At 37.9% G+C, this 23,456-nt stretch overlaps 1 protein-coding gene across 20 annotated transcripts in view; it reads left to right on the top strand.

The window, feature by feature from the left end:
• NCKAP5 (NCK associated protein 5) overlaps positions 1 to 23,456 on the top strand; it is a 454,622-nt gene that overhangs the window by 282,161 nt on the left and 149,005 nt on the right. For 19 of the 20 annotated variants that reach the window (XM_064435175.1, XM_064435174.1, XM_064435171.1 and 16 more), the window contains one exon: positions 1,749 to 1,882. In XM_064435175.1, the coding sequence (XP_064291245.1) occupies positions 1,749 to 1,882 (134 nt within the window). Of the gene's footprint in view, positions 1 to 1,487; positions 1,645 to 1,748; positions 1,883 to 23,456 lie in introns of all 20 variants that reach the window. The other variant, XM_064435184.1, reaches the window with a different exon arrangement.

The raw sequence follows: 23,456 nt of genomic DNA, 5'->3' as shown, positions 1-23,456 counted from the left end.
CAAGAGTTCCTGGGGCAGGATCATTTTGAAGTTGGCATTGATGGGATCTAAGCTGGAACAATACTGACTGCTGTGAATATTCCTCCCATATCATCAGCCTGAGTTATCCTCTGTGAGCCAATTGCTGTCTTCTGCCTGGTGCTGAACTCTCTGCTCTTCCTCCTGTGGCAGAAACTGAGGATTACTCAGCACCTGGCAGGGCTGTGTAACACTAAGGACAGTGATTAGATAATTCAGTTAGAACAATGTATTTTTTTTGCCAGTAATTTGTTTCTTCTTGTGCAGTTTCCCATTTTCCTGGTATTACATATGGCCAACCAGACAGAACCCCTCTGTTTTCTGAGTAATTCCCCCTATTTTTTTCACAAGCATATAGATATTTCATTTAAACCTTTGCAGCCTCCCTTTGTGGCATCTGCTTATTTATCACTGTCTTTAAGATCCGTTTTCCACTTGGCAATGTTCATATTTTTGGTCCCCTGGTTACTGCTATTGTAAATTATTATCCAGTAAGATTTATAGCTGTGAGATTTGTACAAATAGCCTGTCTCCCCCATTTAATGGCTTATCTCTAAGATACCTCTGTTATTTACTAATGAAACTATATGGATAATTTTTATATATGTTTTTGCAGGTATGCTGTGAAAATTTAGGTCAGCCATGGAATTACATCAGGCTGCAAATCTCCCTGCACCATAGGCACAAAGCAGATGGGTGGGGAACCCACTGTAGCTTCACAGTGACCTGAGCTGTTCCTAGACGTGGGAACCCCATCACTGACAGAGAATAATGTAGTGCCACGTAAAATCCTTGGGGGTTTTATTGATTTGTTTTCACATTTAAATTCACAGGGATAAAATTTAATTTCACTTCATTTCTGTTTAACAGAGGTCACATGGAAAAGCCTGTAAATACATTTTTTTAATTGCAGTAATGTTTTTTAATAATTTTTAGGTTAATTTTTCTGCTCCTCTGAAATATTGAAATAAGATTTTAAAATCTTTAGGTACCCTTTCTGTGATGCTTTTTTTTTTTTTTTTTTAATAAAAAGGGTTAGGCCATGACCTATGTAGATTTATCCAGGTAGCCCTGTATGTTATGGGTTGGGGTTTTGGGTCCTACTTTTAAGAATTAGCAAAACTCATATCCTAGTTGCCTTTGAGAGCTGTTAGCAATGTTAAATGACACTTTTATTGGTCTTGCATTGGTTTGATTTGTACTCAGTTTTTAAAAATATATTCATTATCATAGTATTTCACTAAGAAAATTCAAATAAACTCTGTTCTACTGGTAAGGGTCCTCCTCTCAACCAAAACAGGAGAACCAGTGGCTGTAGAAACAGGTTCATTTCCTCTTGTGAGCTTGAAACATTCAGGGATGGGTGACAAGTTGACCTCTTGACTTGTTTCATTCTTCCCGTGTCTGCATTCAAACAAGATGGATCGCAGATCTCAAATATAATTTTTTGTATTTATTTTGAATGAAAGTAAAGGAAAAGCACTTTGAAGGAGAGGCTGGGATGTCATCAATATGCTGACATCCTTGAGTGAGCTGAGGAAGGGTAGCTCAGTGTGATGGAATATTCTGAAAAATTCTTCCCTCTGTAACATTGCTGCACAATAAAGATGGCACTGGGTTCATAGGGTAATTGTTTTGATTTTATGATGATTTCTCCCAAATTAAATCTCAGTTTTTCCTAGAAGTGTGGTTTGTGTAAAATTAATGAGTAAATTTTTATGGCATTTCAGCGTGAGAAGCTGATACATGAGTTGGAGGAAGAAAGGCATTTGAGACTTGAGAGTGAGAAAAGGTTACGGGAGGTGACGCTGGAGTCGGAGCGGAGCAGAGCCCAGATGCGGGGGCTGCAGGAGCAGTTTTCCAGGTATGTAGCCCCAGTCAACTGCATTCAAAATATGGGACAAAAATTTAAAAAAGGACCAAAAAAAACATCCTCTCGTGCAGAGATGTTGTCCAGACCTGTTGATAACTTGAATGGAACTAATCTGAGGCAAAATCTGCTCTCTCTCGGGAATTCCATAAATGCCACAGGCTCTTGAAGGATTGTTGGAATACTTAAAAGGTTTATGCCCTCATTTTATGGGGTGGTGAAAATTTTCATTTCTAGGGATTTTGTATTTGCTAGAATTCACGATAATTTTCTAAGTGTAGGTCTTCACTTCTGAAGTGCATGCCATTGGTAAATCAGTATGTGTCTGTTAGTGTCTTGTAAACAAGAATGGGTTTGACCAATCTGAATAAAGAGAGGAAGAAAATGTGAAGCCTTTTGGCAGCTTTGGGCAAGCTCATCCTGCTTGGACCTGCTTCAAATCTTTTCCTGTGTTGCCTGGGCCAAAGCTTTGGGCTAGAGCAGAGCTCCATTTCCAAGAGAACCAGCTTAGAACAGATTAACACAAACCATTTGTATGATAATAGTAAGGATTTGAGTTATTGTTTTTATGATGCATGATGGGATCTTGTACAGCAAACAGATTTTTTCATTGTTTTTGTCATGTGCACAGAAACAAAATAGTCCAAAAAATCAAAAGAGACAATGGAATTTCATGTATATTTTCCATCAGGACTGAATATTAACTCTTTCCCTTAGGTCACTGAATTGTTGAAAATTCAAGTTCAGTTTAATAAGGTGAAAAAACCTGGCCTTTTTTTTTGTTAGGTTTCTTTGGGGTTTTTGAGTTGTCTGTTTTGGGCATTTTTGTGATTTTTTTTTTTTTCCTTTATTTCCTCGGTGTTTGCCATGCTGCTTCTCTGATTTGAATCTGGGTTTCTAGGCAACACTGCAAAAACCATTGATAGCAATAATAAAATTTGTTCTCCTCTGTTATTTTGTGTTTGGAGAAATTTGCATTAATTCTCTGCAGAATTCAAAAAAACTATTTAAAAATCATTGTGTTCAGTTAATTCTGAAATTCTCCATTAAAAATGCTAAGGACATTTTTTTGTTTTCTGTTGTTCCTCTTCATTGATCCTTGGTTTCAATTTTACTTATTCTGATGAGACTCCTGGAGTAATATACACAAAATAAATCCACCCCATGAGTATTCCTGGTTAGAGTTTTTTGCTCTATTTTATATTAATCTTTGTTTAAGGAAGAATTTCCTGAGGTCCTGATTTTAGAACAGTATTATTGCTGCAGTGACTAGAAACCTGTGAAATTAACTTTGAAGGTGATGGAGCCATGGTTAAGAAAAGAAGGGGTGAGGGGAGCCAGTCTCCAGAGTGATGCTCCCAGTGCTTTCATAAAATTTTAACTGATGCATATTCAGATTTTATCAAGAGAGCTCTTCGTTATTCCTGTGGAACTGCAGTAGTCTGATTCATTTCTACCATGTTTCTGAAAAGAAAAACTATTTTATTAGTCAGGATCCCTGAAGTCCACTATCTTCAAATTAATCCATTCTTTTTCTTTCCCTTCCATTTGCAGTCGAGCGTGCTCGGGTCTATCGAGAAGCAGAGGGACACAAGTTCTTTGAATTAAAGTTGTTTGTCTCTTTATGTCTGTCCCTCTGATTTAGATAAAGGTGAAGGCCCTCTAAATCAGCATTATGTTCTTTGGCTAAACTGTTTGAAGGCAAACTTAAATATCATTTTTCATTAATGGCAACTTGGTTAGCCATGTTATTCCAGTGAGGAAAACTCCTGCTGGCCTCATCAGGCTGTGGTTTTATTTTAGTGTAGGCCAGATGCTTGGAAGAGAATGTGTCACCTAAATATTTTGTTTTCTTTTAAAACATAGTTTGTTATGATGAATATTAAAGGTTGTTGTTGCTGATTTTTAGTATAATATGAAGGTATTTGCTTACACAGACTTTCTTGCTAAATGAGTGTATTTTTTCTTATCCTTTTTGAACAAATAATAGAGCTGGAAGCTGGACAATCTCGTTCTGCCTATAGATTGTGTTGTTCAAAGGATTTGCAACTTTTGCTTAATTTGAGTACAATTAAACAGGACATGACAAATGATGATGTGAGGAAGTGTTAAAACCAAGTGAAGAAGATGACTAGAGAATATTTTGGACTCAGACATTCTCTTTCAGATGTGGATAGATCAATGTAAGAACATATACTACAGTATAAATCTTATAAGTATGTGTAATTCCTGAACTGAGAGGATTTACCTAGAGATTTCTATATATATGTCTTTGCATTTTAAACTATTTTCTTTGCATGATGGAAAGAATGAAATATAATAGTTGGTGGTAATCTGTAAGTTGACCTTTGTAATCAGGAGAGCAATGCTCCCTACTCCTAAATGAAATTGTGGGGAAACTTTAATCTATCATATAAGCATATGGTTTGAGATGGAGGACTTGAGAAGGTGAGGGGTTTCTTATTGAATGAAGTTTCTGTTGTTACCAAGTAAGCAATATTTCAGCCTAGGAGTCTGAAATAAATCGAAGTTCTCTTTCTTAACACCTGCATAAATCTGCCAGAGCCTTAATGTGACACAGTAGTTAGTTTGATAAATATGTGATACCTGCTGAAAGAGCTTTTAAACTGAAGTTTCTTTTCCAGAATTGTAACATGTGTCCATGTAGTTTTAAATCTGCGTTTTAATTTTATTGGAGATGAAATATGGTTGAGGGTGGAGAAACCCTGCAGGAAAAATATGTAATACTAAAGTTGGGTTTTTACACTGTAGTTGGACGCTTTTATCTTTCCATTGCCTTACTATAATCTCACCTTGATGTTTTCTTTCTTAAACCCACTGAGATCTGTTGCTTTGCTGCAGCTGTTAAATTCCATAAGGCTCTTTTTGGCATGGCATTGTATAGCTGCACAGCTCTCAAATGCACAGAGACCTATCCTATAAAAAGAAACCAGCCCAGTTTCTTCCAAGACAGTGCCATGCAGTCTGTTTCCCATTTCTGTTGTTGCACAGTGTCTCAGTTACCTCCTTGTTGTTGGTTTCAGCTGTGCTTTTCCTGCTTTCAGCATTTTCCTACAACAGTAGGAACAGAAATGCAGCAACTCTGCCCACAGCAGTAGGTGTGATTTATGGGATCATTGTAAGAAGCACACTAATAGACACAATATAAATTGATTGCATTTCCCTGCTGTACATCAGTAAGCAATAGAAATTGTTGTCTGTGGAATGCATACAGTTCGGGTGACTCTAAACTGTGATTAAATGTTAAACCAGTAAAAGAGGTAGCTTTACTTAAGTTGCTTTGATCACTGTTTTGGTCTGAATGAAACAAGTTCAATGAACACTATTATAAAGTGTATCTGGAAACAGTAATTGAAGAGCCTGTTATCAAATCTTAAAATCCCTTTTGGGTAAATTTCAAAAACTATTTCAGTTAAAGTTGTGTTGTTTATTGGTACCAATGTCTGTGACTGGAAAATTGCCTCAGGCTTTTAGATGTTATTGGAGAAGTAGGAAATGGTCCTTGTTTGATCTGCCAGGGCCCTGTGAATGGGATGAGTGCAATTCTCATTAGCCTGTATATTCCCCTCCCTTTAATATTGACTGTAGGGTTAAGCCTGTTGCTTCTGACAAGGGAAAAAATGACTGCTACACTTGGCATAAAAGAAGAGTGGAGTTGTAGGTTTAGGCACATCCTTCATGCATTTTCCAATTATTGTAATTCCCCTAGCTCCACTCTGTCTTGTCAATAGGTGAGTGGGAATGATAACTGTTTTCCTTGCAGCTGTGATAAGGACATTATTATGCATCGCATCAGCATGTTGATGTGGAGTCATGACATTGTAATTTCCAAGGTTTGCTCAGTCCAGAGGTCACAGCTGCTGCACCTCTGTGGCCTTACTGCCATGGCTGGTAACCCTCACCCACCTGAGGCCGTGTCTGGGAAGTCCACACCAGCTCAGCTGGCCCTGTGTTTGGTCACTTTGCCTAAGGTCAGCCATTAATAACATTTGCATCTAATTTCTGGGGAGATTAAAATGCCCTCCTGGCAGCTATGGATGCCATTCCTTTGGTTCTGTCATAGCAGGGATGAGTAAGGTGCTATGTGGGAGTTCACTCCTTTTCTCAGAGGGAGATTACAGAAAAAGTGGAAGTTGTCTGCAACTCTCCCTTGTGTAGCTCTGCAGTGACCTTCTGTCATTCTCCCTATGTGGCCTGTGTGTAGGGTTATTGTAGGAGACAGGCTGGCCCAGAGATGGAGTCTGTATCAAAGGCTGACCTTGTCATCCTGCCCTATGGTTTTAGGAACCACCGGATTTTATGAGCTGATACTGCATGAAATGTCACAAGGAGGAGAACAGGTGAATGAGTGTCACACACAAATGAGTTCTCCATGTTTGGTGTGTCTCTCCTGTTCCCTGCTCCTGCCTTGCTGCTGACTGCAGGATGGGCATTGTCAAACATGGGGAAGGTTGACCCTGAGTGGTTGCCAGGTGCCCACCCAGCCATTCCCTCACTCTCTGCCTTCCAGAGGGTTGGGAGAGTAAAGAATTGCAAAAAAGCCCTCAGGGATTAAGAAGAGGCGATCACTCACCAATTACCACGAAGGGGAAAGATTTGACTTGTTAAAGATTAATTTACTTTATTGCTAATTAAATATAGTGTAGGGTAGCAAAAAACAATGGCAAAACTCAAAACACTTATTCCCACCCATACCTTCTTCCCAGGCTGAACTTCATTCCTTCACTCTTGACTCTTCCACCTCCTCCCCTGAGCAGCAGGGGAGTCAGGGTTGTGGGGGAAGCTGCTGAACTCCACAAGCCTCAGGACATGGTGTGAGTGCTGCTTTGATGGGGCTCTGACCTACTGCTTAGGGTGTTGTATTGATCTTACCTTTTGATTAGAATTGACAGAGTTAAAGAATGAAGTTTCTGTTAGATTAACACTGTTGGAGTGAGTATATTAGTATTTTTATTTATGTGCAATTACAACTCTTAGGTACACATTTCACCTATAACAGTTACTCAGAATTGTCAAGAGCCATTCTAAGATCCAGGAGCTTTTGTGTGATAGTTTTCATCTGACAGAAAACAAAGAAATGGCTTTGTTAAACTTGTGAAACTAAGCCCAAAGAGAAAATTGCCTCAAATTTTTTGAAGTTTGACCCCACTCAGTTTCTGGGCTACTTTCTACTAAATATGCTGCTTTCCTGTTGTTTGACCAACAACAGGTAAAATGGAAATTTTGTTCTTTTTGATACCAGGCACAATTTTTTCCACTCTTCAGTTCTATGTATGAATATGACTGTTTTGAAAGTACATGCACATGAAAAATACCTTCAGTGAGTGTGGTGGCTCAGTTTTCTTCAAAAACAAAATTCTCATTCTTGTATTGGAAAGCATCAGGTTGAAGTAATATTTTCATACTGAAGCTGAGAAAGAACAAAAGCAATGAGCTCAGAATGACTGCACAGAGCAACTGAAGAACCAGGGTAAACTTGAAACACAGAACTCCTGCCAGGACCAGAAATTATAGCAAATTTTATTGCATGAAGTATATTGACTTGTGTAGCACTTTCAGAAAGAAAAGGATTGCTTTGCTCCAGGTGTTATTCAAGATGCGCAGGGAGGAACCTGCAGTTCTCCATTTTCTGTGGACTCTGAAGGCACTGAGGCTGCATGAAGAACCAGCCCTATTTCAGTACCCAGTGCACTGGTAAATCAGGTGGTGTTTTTGTCATGACAGCCCTTAGCTGCTGAAAGCTTCTTGCATGGGGACCAGGGAAATTGGTAATTTTATCTTCCAGAGGCAAAAGCATGGTGATCTGTGTGCTCAGGAAATCCTGTGTCTGGCTTGTGTTTGTCTATGTGCTCACAGGATGCATCACACTCATACTTCTGCAAGTTTTCATCTATTGCCTTTTACTGATTTCTCAGACATGAAATGATATTCTGCTTCCTGTTTCATTGGGACAGAAGTCTTCAAAGTTTAGTTTATTCATGCAAAAATCAGATCCATGCTTCTGCATCTGAACATGGACAATTCGAAATACCCAGACAGTGTGGTAATAAAGGCCTTAAATCTTTACAGTGGAATAATATTGTGGAGAGTCACCTTTGAAACAGTGTTGTCATTTACCTTTGTGAACCCAGTAATTCAAAGAAATCTGTAAATAGAAATTATGTCCCCATAAATTGATTAGATTTAAACTAGGTAAGAACAGGTGAGAAAAAGGCCAGCAAAGAACAAGTGTTCTCTTGGGCTCTGTCATGTATGACTCTGTTAAAATAAAAGGCTGTTTGTTTTTTGTTTTGTTTTTTTTTTTTTTTTATTTAAAGCACCAGTCTGGTTTGAGCTACAGGATTGTGCAGCAGAGTTTTTTTTCCTACACCAACCCAATGATTCCATCGCTCTTTGACTTCTTGTCCTCATGTTGTACAATAGCACTTTTTATTAATGACCCCTTCCTGATAAGGAGATTATGGGACAGTTTTCAAACCCCATTGCACAGCCTGTGACCCTTCTTATGCTCCACTATGTCACACACACAATGTCCACACTTTGATTTCTTCAGAGTGAGTATTTGCCCTGGGGAGTCAGAAAGGCACACACATTTAAAATCAATATAAATAAGACTGATCCTCTGATTTCATGATTAGCTTTAATTGCTACCCAATCTAGTGGGATTCATCCCATTTTAGTTTACTGATCCTCTCAGACTTATGGTTTCTCTTGTCAAATGATTGAAAACCCATGCTCAACATGGAATTTGCAGATTATAGACTATTCCTCTTTACTAATGGATCAGAGAGAAACGTGACTTTATGATCACAATTTTTATGCTTGTTTTCCTGTTGGATGCTTGAGGTGGCTTGTATTAGTAATTTTTCTATACTATAAAACTTGTAAACTGCAAATGTAACATTAATGGGCAGTGGTGTGCATTCAGATTTATGGTGGTAAGTACAGAGCAAATTAAACCATGAGTGAATAATATGATTAAAAAGCTGACATAAAGTCAAATGATCTTCATAGTTATACTTCTCTTTTATGAACATGATTGGAATCTTCAAAGGTTCATTGGTTGACTGAGTCTGTTTTACCATTACAGTTTTATATCAAACTAAACCAGGGAGCCTACACTCCATTTTAATTACAAGCAGATTAAATGTGATCCTGAAAAGTGCTCATCCTTTTTAAGATTCTGGGGTGACTACTGTGAATCTGATCTAGTGGGTGGCATCCCTGTCCATGGTGGGGGAGTTGGAAGTAGATGATTTCTAAGGCCCTTTCCAACCCAAACCATTCTATGATTCACCTCTCATTAAGGGTAGAAGGAAAAGAGTGTTCCAAGTACTTCTGGGGATTTTAGCACCTTAAATAGTAGAAAGATACAGATTTGTGAGAAAGAGAAGATAATGAAATCCTGACTGTTGTCTCTCTGGGTAGAATAATAGAGGAATGCTTTGTTTTGTCTGGATTTAAAGCAAGATTTTCTGGTTTTCAGGGGTATGTGAGGCAGGGAGGAGAATCACAAAACTACTCTAAAGGAAGTGGTACAAGAACAGTACAGGAAAACTGGCACAAAGATGTCCCTGTCTGGATGCCACCTGTTGTACCCAGAGATGGGCTCTATAGATTGGGACTTCTGCTCTCCTCAGTGAGAAACTTCTGTGGAGTCATATCTTTACTCCCAGTTTGCATAGCTGGCTTTCTAATGCTGGTAAAGAGCTGGTCCTTGAATGTGACCAATACATAATTTGCAAATATAATCAGTTTTTCATCCTGCTCTGTGTAACCTTTTAAGCATCTCCACTAAGTAATGAAAATAGAATTATTTATCTGCCTGACTTGAGGTGGTAATGCATTTTTTCAACCTAGTAGCAATTCGTAGTCTGCATAGATTGGATTGTTTCACAGGAGAATTATTATGGTAATTTTCATTTTATCTTAGAACTTGTAATTATTTCACAGTATTGTTCTAATGTAACAGATTGTGCAGCAGCTCATTTGTTTTTCAGTGCTCAAATTTGGACAGGGCAACTTAAAAATTTATTTTTAATCTTATTATTTTTCTAAAACATTTTGGGTATGTTTGCCTCTATGCACACATTTCAAATATCATTATTAAAGGTTGCAGTGACTACAGTTAAAGCTGAAAAGCTATTGTACTAGATGCACACTTTTGTGGAGTTTTGCTTTTCAGGGTACATGATAAACATTAAGAAAACAGGATGGATTTTTTTCCTTGTATTTATTGGCTTATAGACCTAGTTCATATTTATGCCTTACTGTGCTACTACATTTTCATAGTTACTCTACAAGCCTGTCCTCAGGGATTTATCTCCTGAAGGCATAAGGAGTTTGTTTCAGCTGCATGGATGTTGCTTGTTAATTTTCTTGACATTTATCACATAGAGGAAAAAATGGGATTTAAAAAAGAAAAGATGTTTGGTTTTAGTCCATCAGTACCAGCAAGGACAGCTGTGAGGTCTTCAGATTCTCCCCAGGTTTAGATCTAGACTTAGCAGAGGGAATGTCCCTTGGAAAGAAACAGGCATTTCCCTTCTTAAGAATGAAGGACAAAAATAACAATTTAAAGTTATCTGACATGATTCAAACAAATAAAAAAAATTGGTGGACCAGATCCCCACCAGCTCCTGAAAGGTGCCTCGTAATTGCACTAAAAATATAACAATGAGAGTCAGGTATGTCTGGCTTATGGCAGAAAGGAATCTCAGTAATTACTGTGGGCTTTCCCTGTAAAGGGTTAATTGCTACAGTCTTGATAGTTTTTGCAGTATCATTAATAATCCTGAACTTACATAACTCATATTGTTACAACTCCTAACTCTACAGGGATTCTGTCACATTTTAGTAACAATTACTGTCTTCTATTTCAGATAGCCTCTATTGTAGAGCATTGCCAAAAATCTTAATGTGATTATCTTTGGTCATAATGTGTGCTTCAGTTTGCAGATACTGTAAGCAAATGTAGATTGATTTGAATGATTGTTTCAGTTTAATGTGCCTTTAATTCTGTGTGTAGTGCCCGCCTCATAATCTCAAATTTTACCAACTGGGCACTATTACCCTTCAGTCAAGCTGTGTGTTAAATAGCATTAATTAAATATGCATTTCAGAAAACATCCATCTTCTAATCATGCAGTGTAATAACTACAGATAGGTTATCCTGCAAACATTGTCAAAAGGATGTCAGTAGAATATTGTATTGCATCAAACAATGAGCTCCTCTTGTGACAACCAGATAATTAAGGATATGCTGCAAAAGGATGCAGAGAAATTGCAAATCTAGTTCAGAACAAGGCACATTGTAGAAATCACTTTTAGCCCTTTAGGATGTTGTTGCACACTCTTAGTTTACATTTTACCTTAGAGAAGATTTTTCTTTTTCTTCATTCTGTTCCATGATATCTGTGATACCTGAATCCAAATTAAATTGCTTTCTAGGAAGATAAGGGATTTTACTCTTCTTGGTTTTCACCACCACTCCAGATAGGAAGGAAGAAGTGGCATGCAAGGGAAGAGCTGCATTTGTCATGAGAAAGGTGGTTAGGTGGAGATGTGAGATCATGAGACTTAATACTGCAAGGATCAGGGATTTCTGTAGTCTTGTTTTGGCAGAGGAGGCTGTGCTGCGTTTCAGAACTTGACATACCTTTTTCTGCAAGTGTTTCTGTTCTTTGATACTTGTGGGATTTAATTGTACATTTTTCCATGTCAGTGCACAGCAGAGAAAGGTGTGCATCACGCCAGAACTGGAAATCCAAGCCAGCTGTGTGTTTTGAACTGAGCCTTCATTCTCTAGGAATACAGATTAGATTATTACACTGTGGCATCCTTATCAGTGTCTGCAAGCTGCAGTCTTTTAATTGAATGACTGTGGCATAAGTTGAGACACTGCCTCACCTGATCAGAAGGAGACATTTTTCTGTCTTTAGCTGTAGGTTTCATCCTTCATCCTAAAGCCTTTTTGTAGGCAATGAGTTGATTGTGCTTTTATTGCTGTGCACTGTTTGTCTTCATCTGGGAGATTCCTTCCAGTTTGTGTCTACTAACCATGAGAAAGCAGATCCTTTATAGGTCACATATGGATTATAAGCAACTAACAATGCCCTTGTGTGTATTGCTTTTTACTGGAAAAGTCAGTAGCAAAACAGAAAATTCTGACCAACACTACTACTTTATGAAAGGCAGGTAAGGCAGAGCAAGGTAATCAGTAGATTTAAAAACTGATCTAATTACAGTCACAATTACAGCACATCAAAGGGAGTTTGTGTTAAAAGTGGTCTACAGTGGAGATCTCTGCCATTGGCTTGTTGAGTACAAGTGAATCTCATCTTATGAATTCTGTTAAAGGCAAAGTATTTCTTCATCATCTCAAGTACTGCAAATGTCTGCTGCTGCTAGGCTTTTATTCTCAAACTGTGCAGAGAAAAAATGCAGAACAATCCAGCCGTCAATGTCTTCCTTAAGAGGCAAATGTCTCTCAAATTCTGTTCTTATTTCATAGTCTCAGCCGTTCACTGAGAAAAGAGCTTCTTTTGTCTAAGCCTAGGCAGCAGTGTATAGTGGGAGGGTCTCTTAGGTTGGTGTGAATTTACTGCAGAATGTTAAAAAAATACTGAGTTTCAAACAGGCCATTTGGATTTGTTTCTGAAGTGTTTGTTGACAATTTTAGTGTATACTGGGGAGAATAATGGGTCACCGGTTTCACTAGTCTTGTACTGTAGTGAGTGTCCTTGTGAAAATATTTAAAATAGTCTGGGTTTCAGTGAGCTGAACTTTATAGTGTTGCAAAATAATGAATGATGTTTTCCTGTTCCAGACTTGCCTGCATTCACTGTGAGCCCTGTGCTGCATATTTTGTGACATATTTAGTGTTTATTGCAGTGCTATATGTGTATTCTCAACCAGTGTGTAATAGTACAATTATACTGGAAACTGCAATGTGAAACACAGGCACCAAGATCCATTGTAGTGCTGGCAGGATGAAAAATGTCAATTGAGGCTGTCAGAAGAGGTTTCCTAATCCTGCTGAAATAAAGAGTGAGCTTCTTTCTGAATCATTGCCATCTGGAGTATATGAAAATTTGAAATAACCTTTTATCATTAGGTTGGCACATGCTATGAAACAGTATTGGCATTGATGGAGTCCTAATGAAATGAAATACTGTGCAATGAGAAAAATTCACTGCTTCATTATTTTGTCTAGGTTCTTCAACCTCCCCCCCTCCTCCATTTATGAAGGTTATTGAGTAGTTAATAATGTTTTGAATCTAAAAGATACAGTCTCTGTTTACAATAGTATGGCACGTTAATGTGGATATTAATCTAGTTACAGATACAAACCAACATGCCTGTACTGGAGAACAATTTGTAATTCCTACTATAACCAGGTAATTTAGTTCACTTTGTGTATTTTCTTGACTTGCTCTATTTATTTGATAGGTATTTGTTGCCCAGAAATTTTTGTGCCTAAAAATAGGCCAAGAAGCTTTAGCTTATGAGGAGCAATTGTGGCACATCCTCCTTCCATGATTTCCCCATGCCCACTGTGGAATATTTGTGCCCAGCTGTTGCACACCTCTTCTGTACTGAGCTCCTCCTATTTGTAGCACACATTAATACTGCTCAGTTTTTGCTCTTACATCAGGTTCTCCTTACAAATATATACTGACTGACACCCAGCAGAGTTTGTGAATGGCCATTTTTCTAATTCTTGCATTCAAACAGGCTGATATTTGCTGAGTTTGTGCTGTTTGGGAAGGCTCATGTGATTAGTCATGTTTCTGATTAAATGTACTGGTGCAGTGTTGGAATCTTGGAAGCTTCATCTTGAATCTTTGGTCTGTGCCTTGATTCTCATTTTGAAGGGTTAACAATCATGTTGTTCAGAGAATGAGATGATGGTTCCCTTCACTGTTCAGATTAAAAGTATAAAGTCTGAGAGTTAGTGCTGGATTTAGAAGATGAAGGATTAGGACTGTTTAACTAATTCCTTTGAGGATGTGATTTCATTCTGATGCTTAAGTTGAAGTGGGCCAGTGGTTTTTTAATCCCGTAAATATAGTAGATAAGAATATATTTTATTTTAAGCATCTTGTTTAGTCTCTGTATATTCTTATGTAATTCTAACAGAAATTTGTCTGCAGTATTGAGATTAATTTAATGCTTAAAGAGTGCCAGCCAATTCTTGTGCTGATTTCTGCTACACAGACAAACCCAAAACATTGTTGGTTATTCTGTAAGTAGTATGGCTCTTGATTTCTTAAATGCATTGAGATTAAACCAAAAAAATCCCCATATGAGTATAATCTTTTATTTCTCACTGTTTTGTATTCAAACTTTCTAGTTGAACTTTTAAGTGCATCTGTTGTTGTGTGTTGTGTATACATACCAGTAATAGAAATCACAAGAGTACATTTATTTTAGGTATTCTGAGAGTTTAATTTACCTGCTTTGTTATAGTTTTCCAAGACAGGTGCAGGTTTTACAGTTAGCTAATAGCCTGTGAAGCTGCAGAGATAAATTAAAAATAAAAACAACACTCCTTCTCCCACCAAAATATTTCAGGGTAAATCCAGATTGGGGTGGTAGCTGATGTGTGAGTGTTCATTGAGTAACAGAGCACCAGAACTGATGTCTGCATCAGTGTATCCAAAATATCCATTCCCTGCTCCCCCAAGGAATATTCCCTGGGCTGCAGGGAGCTCCTCAGTGCAGAGCTGCTGGTCAGGATTGACACCAGCTCGTTGGTTATTTGAGCTGTAGCACTGCTTCAGATGGAGAGGATGCATATCCTGCAGAAATGACATTCAACAAAGCATGGTGGGAAGAGAAGCAGTGCTTTCAAGGAGAGATAATTTCACTTTCTGAAATTTAAAATCTACATTTGAAAAAATTTAATAAATGGTAATAATGGCTTCATTGCCCTCCTCATCGATGGAAATAGAGATCTGTAACACAAGACATGACCAGTCTTTACAAAAGCTGATACAACTAGAATAAACAATATGATGTTATAATTCAGAGTATTCCTAGCTCAATATTTTCTGTTCCTGACCTGAAGAAATATTTGTGTAAGCATGTTTCACCCTTTATTTTTCTGTTCCTAAATCAGTTGGCTTTAAAAGAAGATTATGAAAATGATTCAAAATCTCTTGGGATTTGTTTCTCTGTTGTCTTCTAAATGAAAATAGTGACGTTTCAAAGATAAACAAACAGAAAAATTCTGAACAATTCACTAACTAGTATTGCTGTGAAATTATATATGGAATTAAGAAATAGGATGGGAAGTATTTAAACAGTGAAAGAAAACCTTGGTAACTGAAAAACTGGTCCATATACCAGGTGAAAAAAAAAAAGTAAGAATGAAAAAACACAAATGAACTCCAAACAGATGTCGAGTCTTTCACAGACAGATTGCATTTAATGGAAGCCATAGAAAGGTTTCAAGTGGCTACTGACCCCATTATTTCTAACCCCATAGTCAGTGGCTGATCATCAGACCTGATGCCTTTCAAGTAGTTGTACATGGATGCTTAGGTAAAATCTGCCTTGTGGACCTCTGGAATAATCCAGCATGTGCTTTGCTGTTGTGTTCCTAATGATGAGTGAGTAACAAAAGAGCACAGTCCACCTGAATCTGGTGTGACTAATCAAAATTTTGCAGTTGTGAGATGAAATGGGATCTGTGAGAAGAGACAGTGATTACAGCACAGAAAGTGTGTGCCTTTGCTCTGACCCAGCCAACTAACTCCCATTAAAACAGATCCACAGCAGCCAGTGCTGAAGGAACTGAGCAGGAAAAGTGACAGCTCCTTTTGTCTTGTCTCCCTTTCCGGAATCAAGAATGGTAAATTCAGATAACTTGTGCTTACTGGGGAAGGAAATACTGCAGTGCTTCTTGTCAAGAATTTTAAATTATATTTTTAAAAAGCACATTTGAAACATTTACTACAGGATGTTGGGGTTTATGAGGGTTCTTTTAGATTTGAGGTGTTTAGAACAGGGACAGAAGTACTTCCCCAGGAGTTTTACAAGAAAACTAAATTCCCCAGTAGGATGTGGGTAGAAACAGCTCCTTTCCTTTAAGAAAATAACCTCATAAACAGGCCACCTGATTAAATCTGTGTGTTTATTTTTGAGGGGGGGGTGGCAGAACAGAAGGCTTCATTTTGCCACCTTTTTTATGAGTGGAGTGCAGGGTTGAGAGGGAAAAGTCTTGATTTCATTACAGCGTTGACTGAGGGCCTCCCTTGCGTGGGTTTGTGATGCAGGAGGTGTCCCTGGGGCCTCACCAGCAGCTGCTCTGGGTAGCTGAGAGCCAAATAACCCAGTTTCTGAGATGGGGATTTCAGTCCCTGTCTTCATCTATCCTGTGGAGCCAGCCAAAGAAACTACTAGTAAAGGAAACCAAATTTGTTTGTCATACATCTATGTAAATTTTTATACATGAGACTTCTCATCTGTAGAATTCACAGTGTTTTGCAAAGTAAATCTTTTTTCTTTCAGTAAAGCAATGTCACACCTGAGACAAAGATCCTAGTCTTGACTCTGATGAACTTCATAAGGTGTGTAATAGGATTGAGTTCTTCATCAGGCATTGAGTGCTTGCCTGAAAAACAAAGGGAAGTAGCAGTTGATCAAGGTTATTAAGCAGCACTGAATTAATATTTAAAAACACTAAAAGTATTAAAGCTATACATGAAAAATGGGTTCAATGGGATACAACAGTGTTGGATGTCAGGAAAATGTTTTTCTATCTGAATTTCCAAGCTCCATGCTCTAACCACCATATGCTATTGATTACATAAGAGCTTTTGCAAATACATTCTCTGAAGACCCTAAATTGAAAAATACCTGACACACATTTCCAAAGGTGCCTGTCCAGCGTAGTGAAGTTTTCAGTCAGCACCATTCCTCTCACAAATCGAGAAGATGAAAACTCTGCTTACCTGGTCTAAGTCTGCAGGCTTCCAAATTGGATTAAGAACCTTTGGAGAGGGAAAAAAAAAAAATCAATCCACTGTAAGTTTGGGTTTCAAAATTCAATGTGGCATAGATGATGCTATGGTAAATAAACAACTTGCAGGTCCAGTACAGAATATTACTCACTGCAAGCACATTCTGATTGAGTTCTTTAAAGCTCATTTAAAAGGTTTATTGTATTAAATACTACAACAGAGATACCTCGCTTCCTGATAAACAGAGTAATGGCAGATCATATCTTTTTAATTTCTGAACACAGTAGATTATTATAAATGGCATTAATTTGCTCTGATGTATTTTTGCAAAGAGGAAAATAAGGATATTAAAAAAAAGTTGAAGAACAAGAATATTAATGAAAGGTGGGGGCAGGAATAATGCTTCTTATCACATGCCTGGCTTTCCTGTTTGGGGTTTAAGAAAGTCTGGCTATTAGGATGTGGATTAGTGGAAGATTCATTCTTCTTCCTGATGTAGGTCAGACACTGGCTAACATGTGGTGAAGAAAAAACCTGATTTCCCCAGCAGCAAGTGGGAACAGGAGCTCTGCTGACTTTGGAACAGAGCACCAGACAGAATGAGTGGTTCCGATGTCCCGTGTGCTAATGCAACAGATTTGAAATGTATGAGTAATGAAGGCTTCATGCAGAAGAGTCTCTGCTCAGTGTGGGGCCATGTTAATGCTTTTTTAAAGAGCAGCTCAGTTCCTGAGTAGCCCCTTGTGAGAAGTCATTTGTCCAAGTCAGAAAAAGGAACCGGCAATGTTCCGGAACGTGCACAAGAGGAGTGTGCCCAGCAGAGCCTGTTCACTGGAGCCTGACTTTAATTTCATGCTAACAGAGGCTGTTTGCAGGTATTGCATCTTTCTGGAGAAACTGTTCTTATTGATTGTGTTAAGTCTGAGAGAATTTGAGATGAATGATACAGTAAAATTCATAAAGCTGATTATATACTGATAGTTGGAGTTCATACTTGTGTGCAGTCAATTTTAAGAGGTCTTTAGACCCCTTTTGGAGAACTTGGAATGTTGGTCAGAAGAACTGTTCCTTCTTTCAGTGTTTTATGTGAAATCTCATCATTTTTCATGCCATGGAAAGCATATAACTCTGATATGTAGCAATGTGTGATTTATGCAAGCCATAAATTTAATTTACCATGATTTAGGTACTTTTATTATAATAATTTCATAGATTTATCATGGGCTAGTTCCACTGCAGCAAAAGTGTTCTGACAGCTTTCTTAATCTCATTTGCAAGTTGTGATAATGCTATTGTTGACTTAAAAACTAACATCCAAGTTTTAGCCATCTTCTGTGTTCTCCTTTCTCACCATTTTAGTTCAATTTTTTAATTTCCATAATTTAAAAACTTGTAATGGCAATGACTTCTGAGAACTGACTGCACATAGACCATGTCCATCTCATGTGCATGTCAGACTGGATCTTTGAAGGTTTGTCTTCTTTAGAGACAAATTTACAGTTGTCATTAACCATCTATCTTATAATTTTAATATGTTTTTGCTCTTACAGTTATATTTATATTTTTTAGGGCTTTTGCTGCTTAATTACATAGTTCTCTATTAAGGATTAGCAGAACAAAGATGAAAGAGAGAGCATAGCTGTTGGAGGAAAACCTTATTCATAAACCCAGTATTAGGCATATTTTCTTTCTTTTTTCTTTCTTTTTTAATTTCTAGTTTCCACTGTCTAAGTTTCTCAGTTTAGTCATCACAGGAGTAGAATAGAATTGCAGAATTCTTTTTGTGCAGTTAAGTCCCTGAGTTTTTAAGCTCTGATATCAAGAAAGACCCTTGGTGTATAGGATGAGACAGTGCACAGGTTTTTTAAATGTATGGGAGGATTACTAGAAAATGAGAAGTTCTTGATACACTGCAGTGCTATCTCTGTAAAAAACAGAAAATCTGTTGGTTTGTATTTTTTGTATTTTTCAAGCAGGTTAAATTTCTAGCGCCAATATACCATAAGTCCTAAATTGCAACACTAATTGAAACTATATACGGGGTCAGATATGAAGTCATCATTATAAATTTACTTATTTGGCTTCTCTAGCACCTTTTGGATGTATGCCTCATGAAAAAGACTTAAATAGCTGAATTTTTTAAAAAAGTATGATTTAAAATGGTGCATTGCATGTTGTCCTTTGTTAGTCAAATTTGTTGTGCGTTGATGTTGCCAAAGCGGTGACTTAAACATCTTTGAAGACTCCTTGTGGTCATCTTTTATTGTAGAATAAAATAAGTTCATGATATAAGTGTCTCATTTGCAGGTGATACACCTTGCTATGTCTGTTGGAGCTTCAGTGTGCTCCCATGGCATGTAATTCCTAAGAGGTGGCTGCAAATGTGGGCATGCTGCAATGGAGTTGGTTACATCCACTGAGGTGAACTTTGTTGTGTATAACTGTAGGCTTTCCTCTTGTCAGCTCTTCTTTCAGATTTCAAAATTATGCTGGCTGATATCATTTTAAGGAAGTTCACAGTGGAAATTTTAGTAATGGGAGTATTGATTATATGTTCAAAGCATGACACTTGGAATCGGATCTTTAATTCATTTCTAAGGAAAGATTATATCTGCCCCCTGTGGGCATTTTAGTAACTAATCTGGATGAATCAAATTCTTCCTGCTGGGTGTAATTAATTTTTAGGCCAATCTCGTGTTTTGTAGACTGCTTGTTTTGTATAGATCAGTCCAATTGCAATGAGCTGTGAAGTACAGATTTTTTTTCTGGTTACATCAGCCAACTGAAGACATCTGTCTGTCTATCTATCTATCTATCTATCTATCTATCTATCTATCTATCTATGTTTGTATTTTCCTGGTGATTGCAGCAGGAATGTTTTCCACCCACTTTTGTGAACACTTGTCTCTTTATTCTCCTTTCAGTTTACTGCCAGTACTCTGGGAGAAAAGATTGATGCAGACATTTGGGGTGTTTTCTTTCTTTGTCTTGCTAGGTTAAGCATCTTTCTGAACTGATTCTATTGGAAAAAAGGTTTTTTTTAAACCCCAAACTGGACCAAATTTTGGTCATCTAGAATATCTAGGGGTATTGAAAATAGTTTGCATCTTTCATTTATGTCTTGCACTTGTTATGCTGCAAGATGGTGAGAAGTTTGTTTAGACAGGCTGAAGTTTATTTCCCTTTTTTAGGCAGGTTTTGATGTACATACATAATAAGATTTTTAATTCCAGGTATTATGTTCTTCCCCATCAGTCCCTTCAAGTTCAACATGTGCAGTTAATTTAATACTAAAGGCAATTTTGGTCACAGAGCAGCTCTAACAGTGCTGCTGACATGGGTACGTTCCACCCACTTTGTGTAATGCAGCACTAAAAAGGGAATATTTCTCTACAGGCATTTCTGTGTGTCTCAGCACTGCTGAAAGTCCTAACAGAGAAGTTCTGTGCTAAGTGTGCAGCCTTCTTTGTGACTGGTGAACTGTATTCCTGGGGATTGTTTCAGCAGCAACAGTGGCTTTTTTGGCAGGTGAAGTTAATGGTTTCTGACAGGAATCACTATATAGGCTTGTTTTCTTCAGTTTGAGCTCTCATGTGTTAAGCTTTCACATGGCAGACTTAAAAGAACTTATCTGTATTTACAACTCAAGGACATATAAATAGGACAGTTTTTGATACCACCATTCTAATGCTGTTTTATGAATTTTCTGGGTTTTGGTGTTTTAAGTTTGCATTTCAGTTTTTTGCAGTCTGTTATCTCAGTCATTATTTAAACCTGCATAAAAATTACTCATTTCTAAACCTGATTCTCTCAATGATGAATTTTCTTGTGCTTAGTGAATATGTTTTGTTCTTGAAAGGGAGCTACCATGTATAAAATCTGGTCTTTAAGCACTGCATACTGCAGCGCTGTGCTCAGGAGATTCTTCATTGACCATAAGCCTCTGTCAAAAAACAAGTGATGTTATGTTTCAGCTCCAAAAATGAGGAGACTATATAGGGGAAATCCAAATTTATCCAATTAGTCATACAAAATCTTTCCCAGTTATTCAGGAAGTCTGCTTCTTTGACTCTAAAAGGCACAGCTAGTAGAGACGTCTTTGGAGAAGAATTTTAATTGAAAGGGTAAAACCCACAAACAAAAACCAAATGTCAAATATCACATTTTTTTTCCATGCCTGGGTATATGACACCTGTAACTTCTAATTGCTGAAATATGCACATGAGGAAAAAAAAGGAAAGTTTTCAATACCATTTGTGCATATAATTCCCAAATTTCTCTTATGAGTGAAAAAAGTAAAAAGTTTTTGTGTTACTGCTATAAAGTTTTTCATCAGATTTCCTGCCAATATAGAGAAAGGCAAGAAGCCTGTGTTGCAGTTCTACAGTTAAATATTCTACCTATGATTCTAAACTGTGAGATTTAGGATTAGTGAAGTCTAGATGGGCGGGGTCCTAACATACTCAGATTTTGTGGAGGATTATCCACTTGTCCAAAGACAGATACATGCCTGCATCTGTTACTGAAACCATGTGAAATTAAAAATGGAATTTGCTTCATTTATAGCTTCTAAGAAGAAACACACAGGAGAGGTATTTGTTGATAAAGGAAATGAATGATAGAATCACAGCACCACTGGAGAAAAATAAACCAAGGTTCTTAACAAACAAATACTGCTATCCCACATTTCACAAGAAAAAGGTTTTGAGGTTTTGCTCTTATGGATCTGATAAGTAATTATCTAGATTGAAAATCCCCCTGTAGTGGAGGACAAACCTCTTTTGCCAACAGACATGTAGAAGCAAAAAGATGTGAAGCTACTTAAGAGCAGTCAAAACCTAAAATATGTGAATTGTGGCTGTCACCTCTCTCCTGTGAAGCACACTGTTAGACAGAATGTGAATAGAGGTAGGTAGATATTCTGTGATATATTTTTTGGCTCTCTTTGCACTTACATAATTCATGGGCATACATTAACATGCACATAAACCAACCTTTCATAATACTTCAGAATCCTGTCTTTGTGCTGAAAGACATATGTGAATGTAGATTGTAACAGTCCCTGTGGCTATGGCTGAAGAGAGGAAGTTGCAAGTGGGGAAAGTAGATGTCTTCCAGCTGAGGATGAATGTGGCAGCTGATGTTGGAGTAAGTTATGTTAACACATGGTTAACATTTAATTTGCTGCCTGCTATCATTTTGTTAGGCGTTCTTAAGCAAAAGCTTTGCCCTGTACAAAAAAAAAATCATATCTCAAATACTTTTTGTCATTTTGCACATGAGCCTGATATCAGTACTAAATATACGTATGAAAATATGTCTACAATAGTAATGTTGAGCCTTTATCCTATTTATTACCAATTTCTTCTTCTGGAGAGAGGTGGTTGAGCCTAGTTTTCCATTTTAAAAGCTCTAGGAACCTCTGAAAGTTACAGGGAAAGAAACAGGTTGCAAAATTTCAACAGGTCACCGTGTGCTTGGGGGTGGAAACTGGTAGCTCAGACAGACCTTATCTCCAGAACTGATGAGTGGTTTTTTGCCTGCTCTCTGAAGAACCTCACATTAGCACCTTTCATGCCATAATTGGCATTAATAATATGTTGTGATAGAACTGAAAAGCCTCACTGAGCTGCATGCTCTCTAAATTTTTAGTGAGTGTCCCATCCCATTTACTGCTGGAAACTTGTAATGGCTCCATGGTGTCTCTGGGTCAGTCTGAAGGAGTTGCAGTCCTAATACAAGGTCACTGCAAGAGTCCTGTACCCATTCCTCTTCCATTAGTGTTTCACCAGCAGGAAAAGAAATTAAATGCATTTCCCAGCTTATCAGAGCTGTGAGGGGAGTTGCTATTAATTACTGGAACAGTGTGATAATATTAATATCTTTGCCTGGCTGTTCCTGCATGTGCAGTATCATATTAAATGGAATAAGAAAGCATTTGCTGTCTTTAAGGAAGACAGTCAGTAGTTCCACTTTGTCTGAGCTTTGTAGGTCTGTTGTATAGTTGGAATTTAATATAAAAAAAGTAAAGGAATTTCTAGTGAAATAAAAATATACCTGCAGAGGGAACAAACCCCCCAAAATTAGGTGCACAAGTTCCCACTATGAGAAAGGTGCTTGTGAAGGGTGATTAAAGAGGTCTTTATGCTGAGTGAGAGAGCAGCCAGAGCTGAGGGTCAGACTGTGTCACTTCATAGAGCTCATGTGTGTAAATAAGTGCCACAGGTGAGCTGCTCAGAATTTGTCTTTTAACTGTTTGGAAGAAGAAATGGTGGTGTAGGGGATGCTCTCATCTGACCCCTCAGTGAAAGCAGCACCTGAGTCAGAGCTGGAAGACACAGCACCTACACAAGGCTTCGGGTGAGGCTGTCTGGCTGCTCTGCCCTCCTTCAGGAGGGTGGCCCCAAGTGGCCCATGAATGGCCTCCTCATGGGAGTATTCTCTTTTCCCCTAAAGCTGGTGTCCTTCTAGAATTAGTTCCTTTTGCATGGGTGTGTGTAACTGTGCAGACATTGGAAAAAAATTGCCCCATGTCTCTGCTGCAGCTGGTAGTTTTGAGACTCTTCTTGTCATTCTTC

The sequence above is a fragment of the Passer domesticus genome, chromosome 10, assembly GCF_036417665.1.
Source record: "Passer domesticus isolate bPasDom1 chromosome 10, bPasDom1.hap1, whole genome shotgun sequence".
In the NCBI taxonomy this organism is placed as follows: domain Eukaryota; kingdom Metazoa; phylum Chordata; class Aves; order Passeriformes; family Passeridae; genus Passer; species Passer domesticus.
The sequence above is the reverse complement of the archived record's forward strand: the minus strand, read 5'-3'. Positions and strand labels throughout refer to the sequence as shown.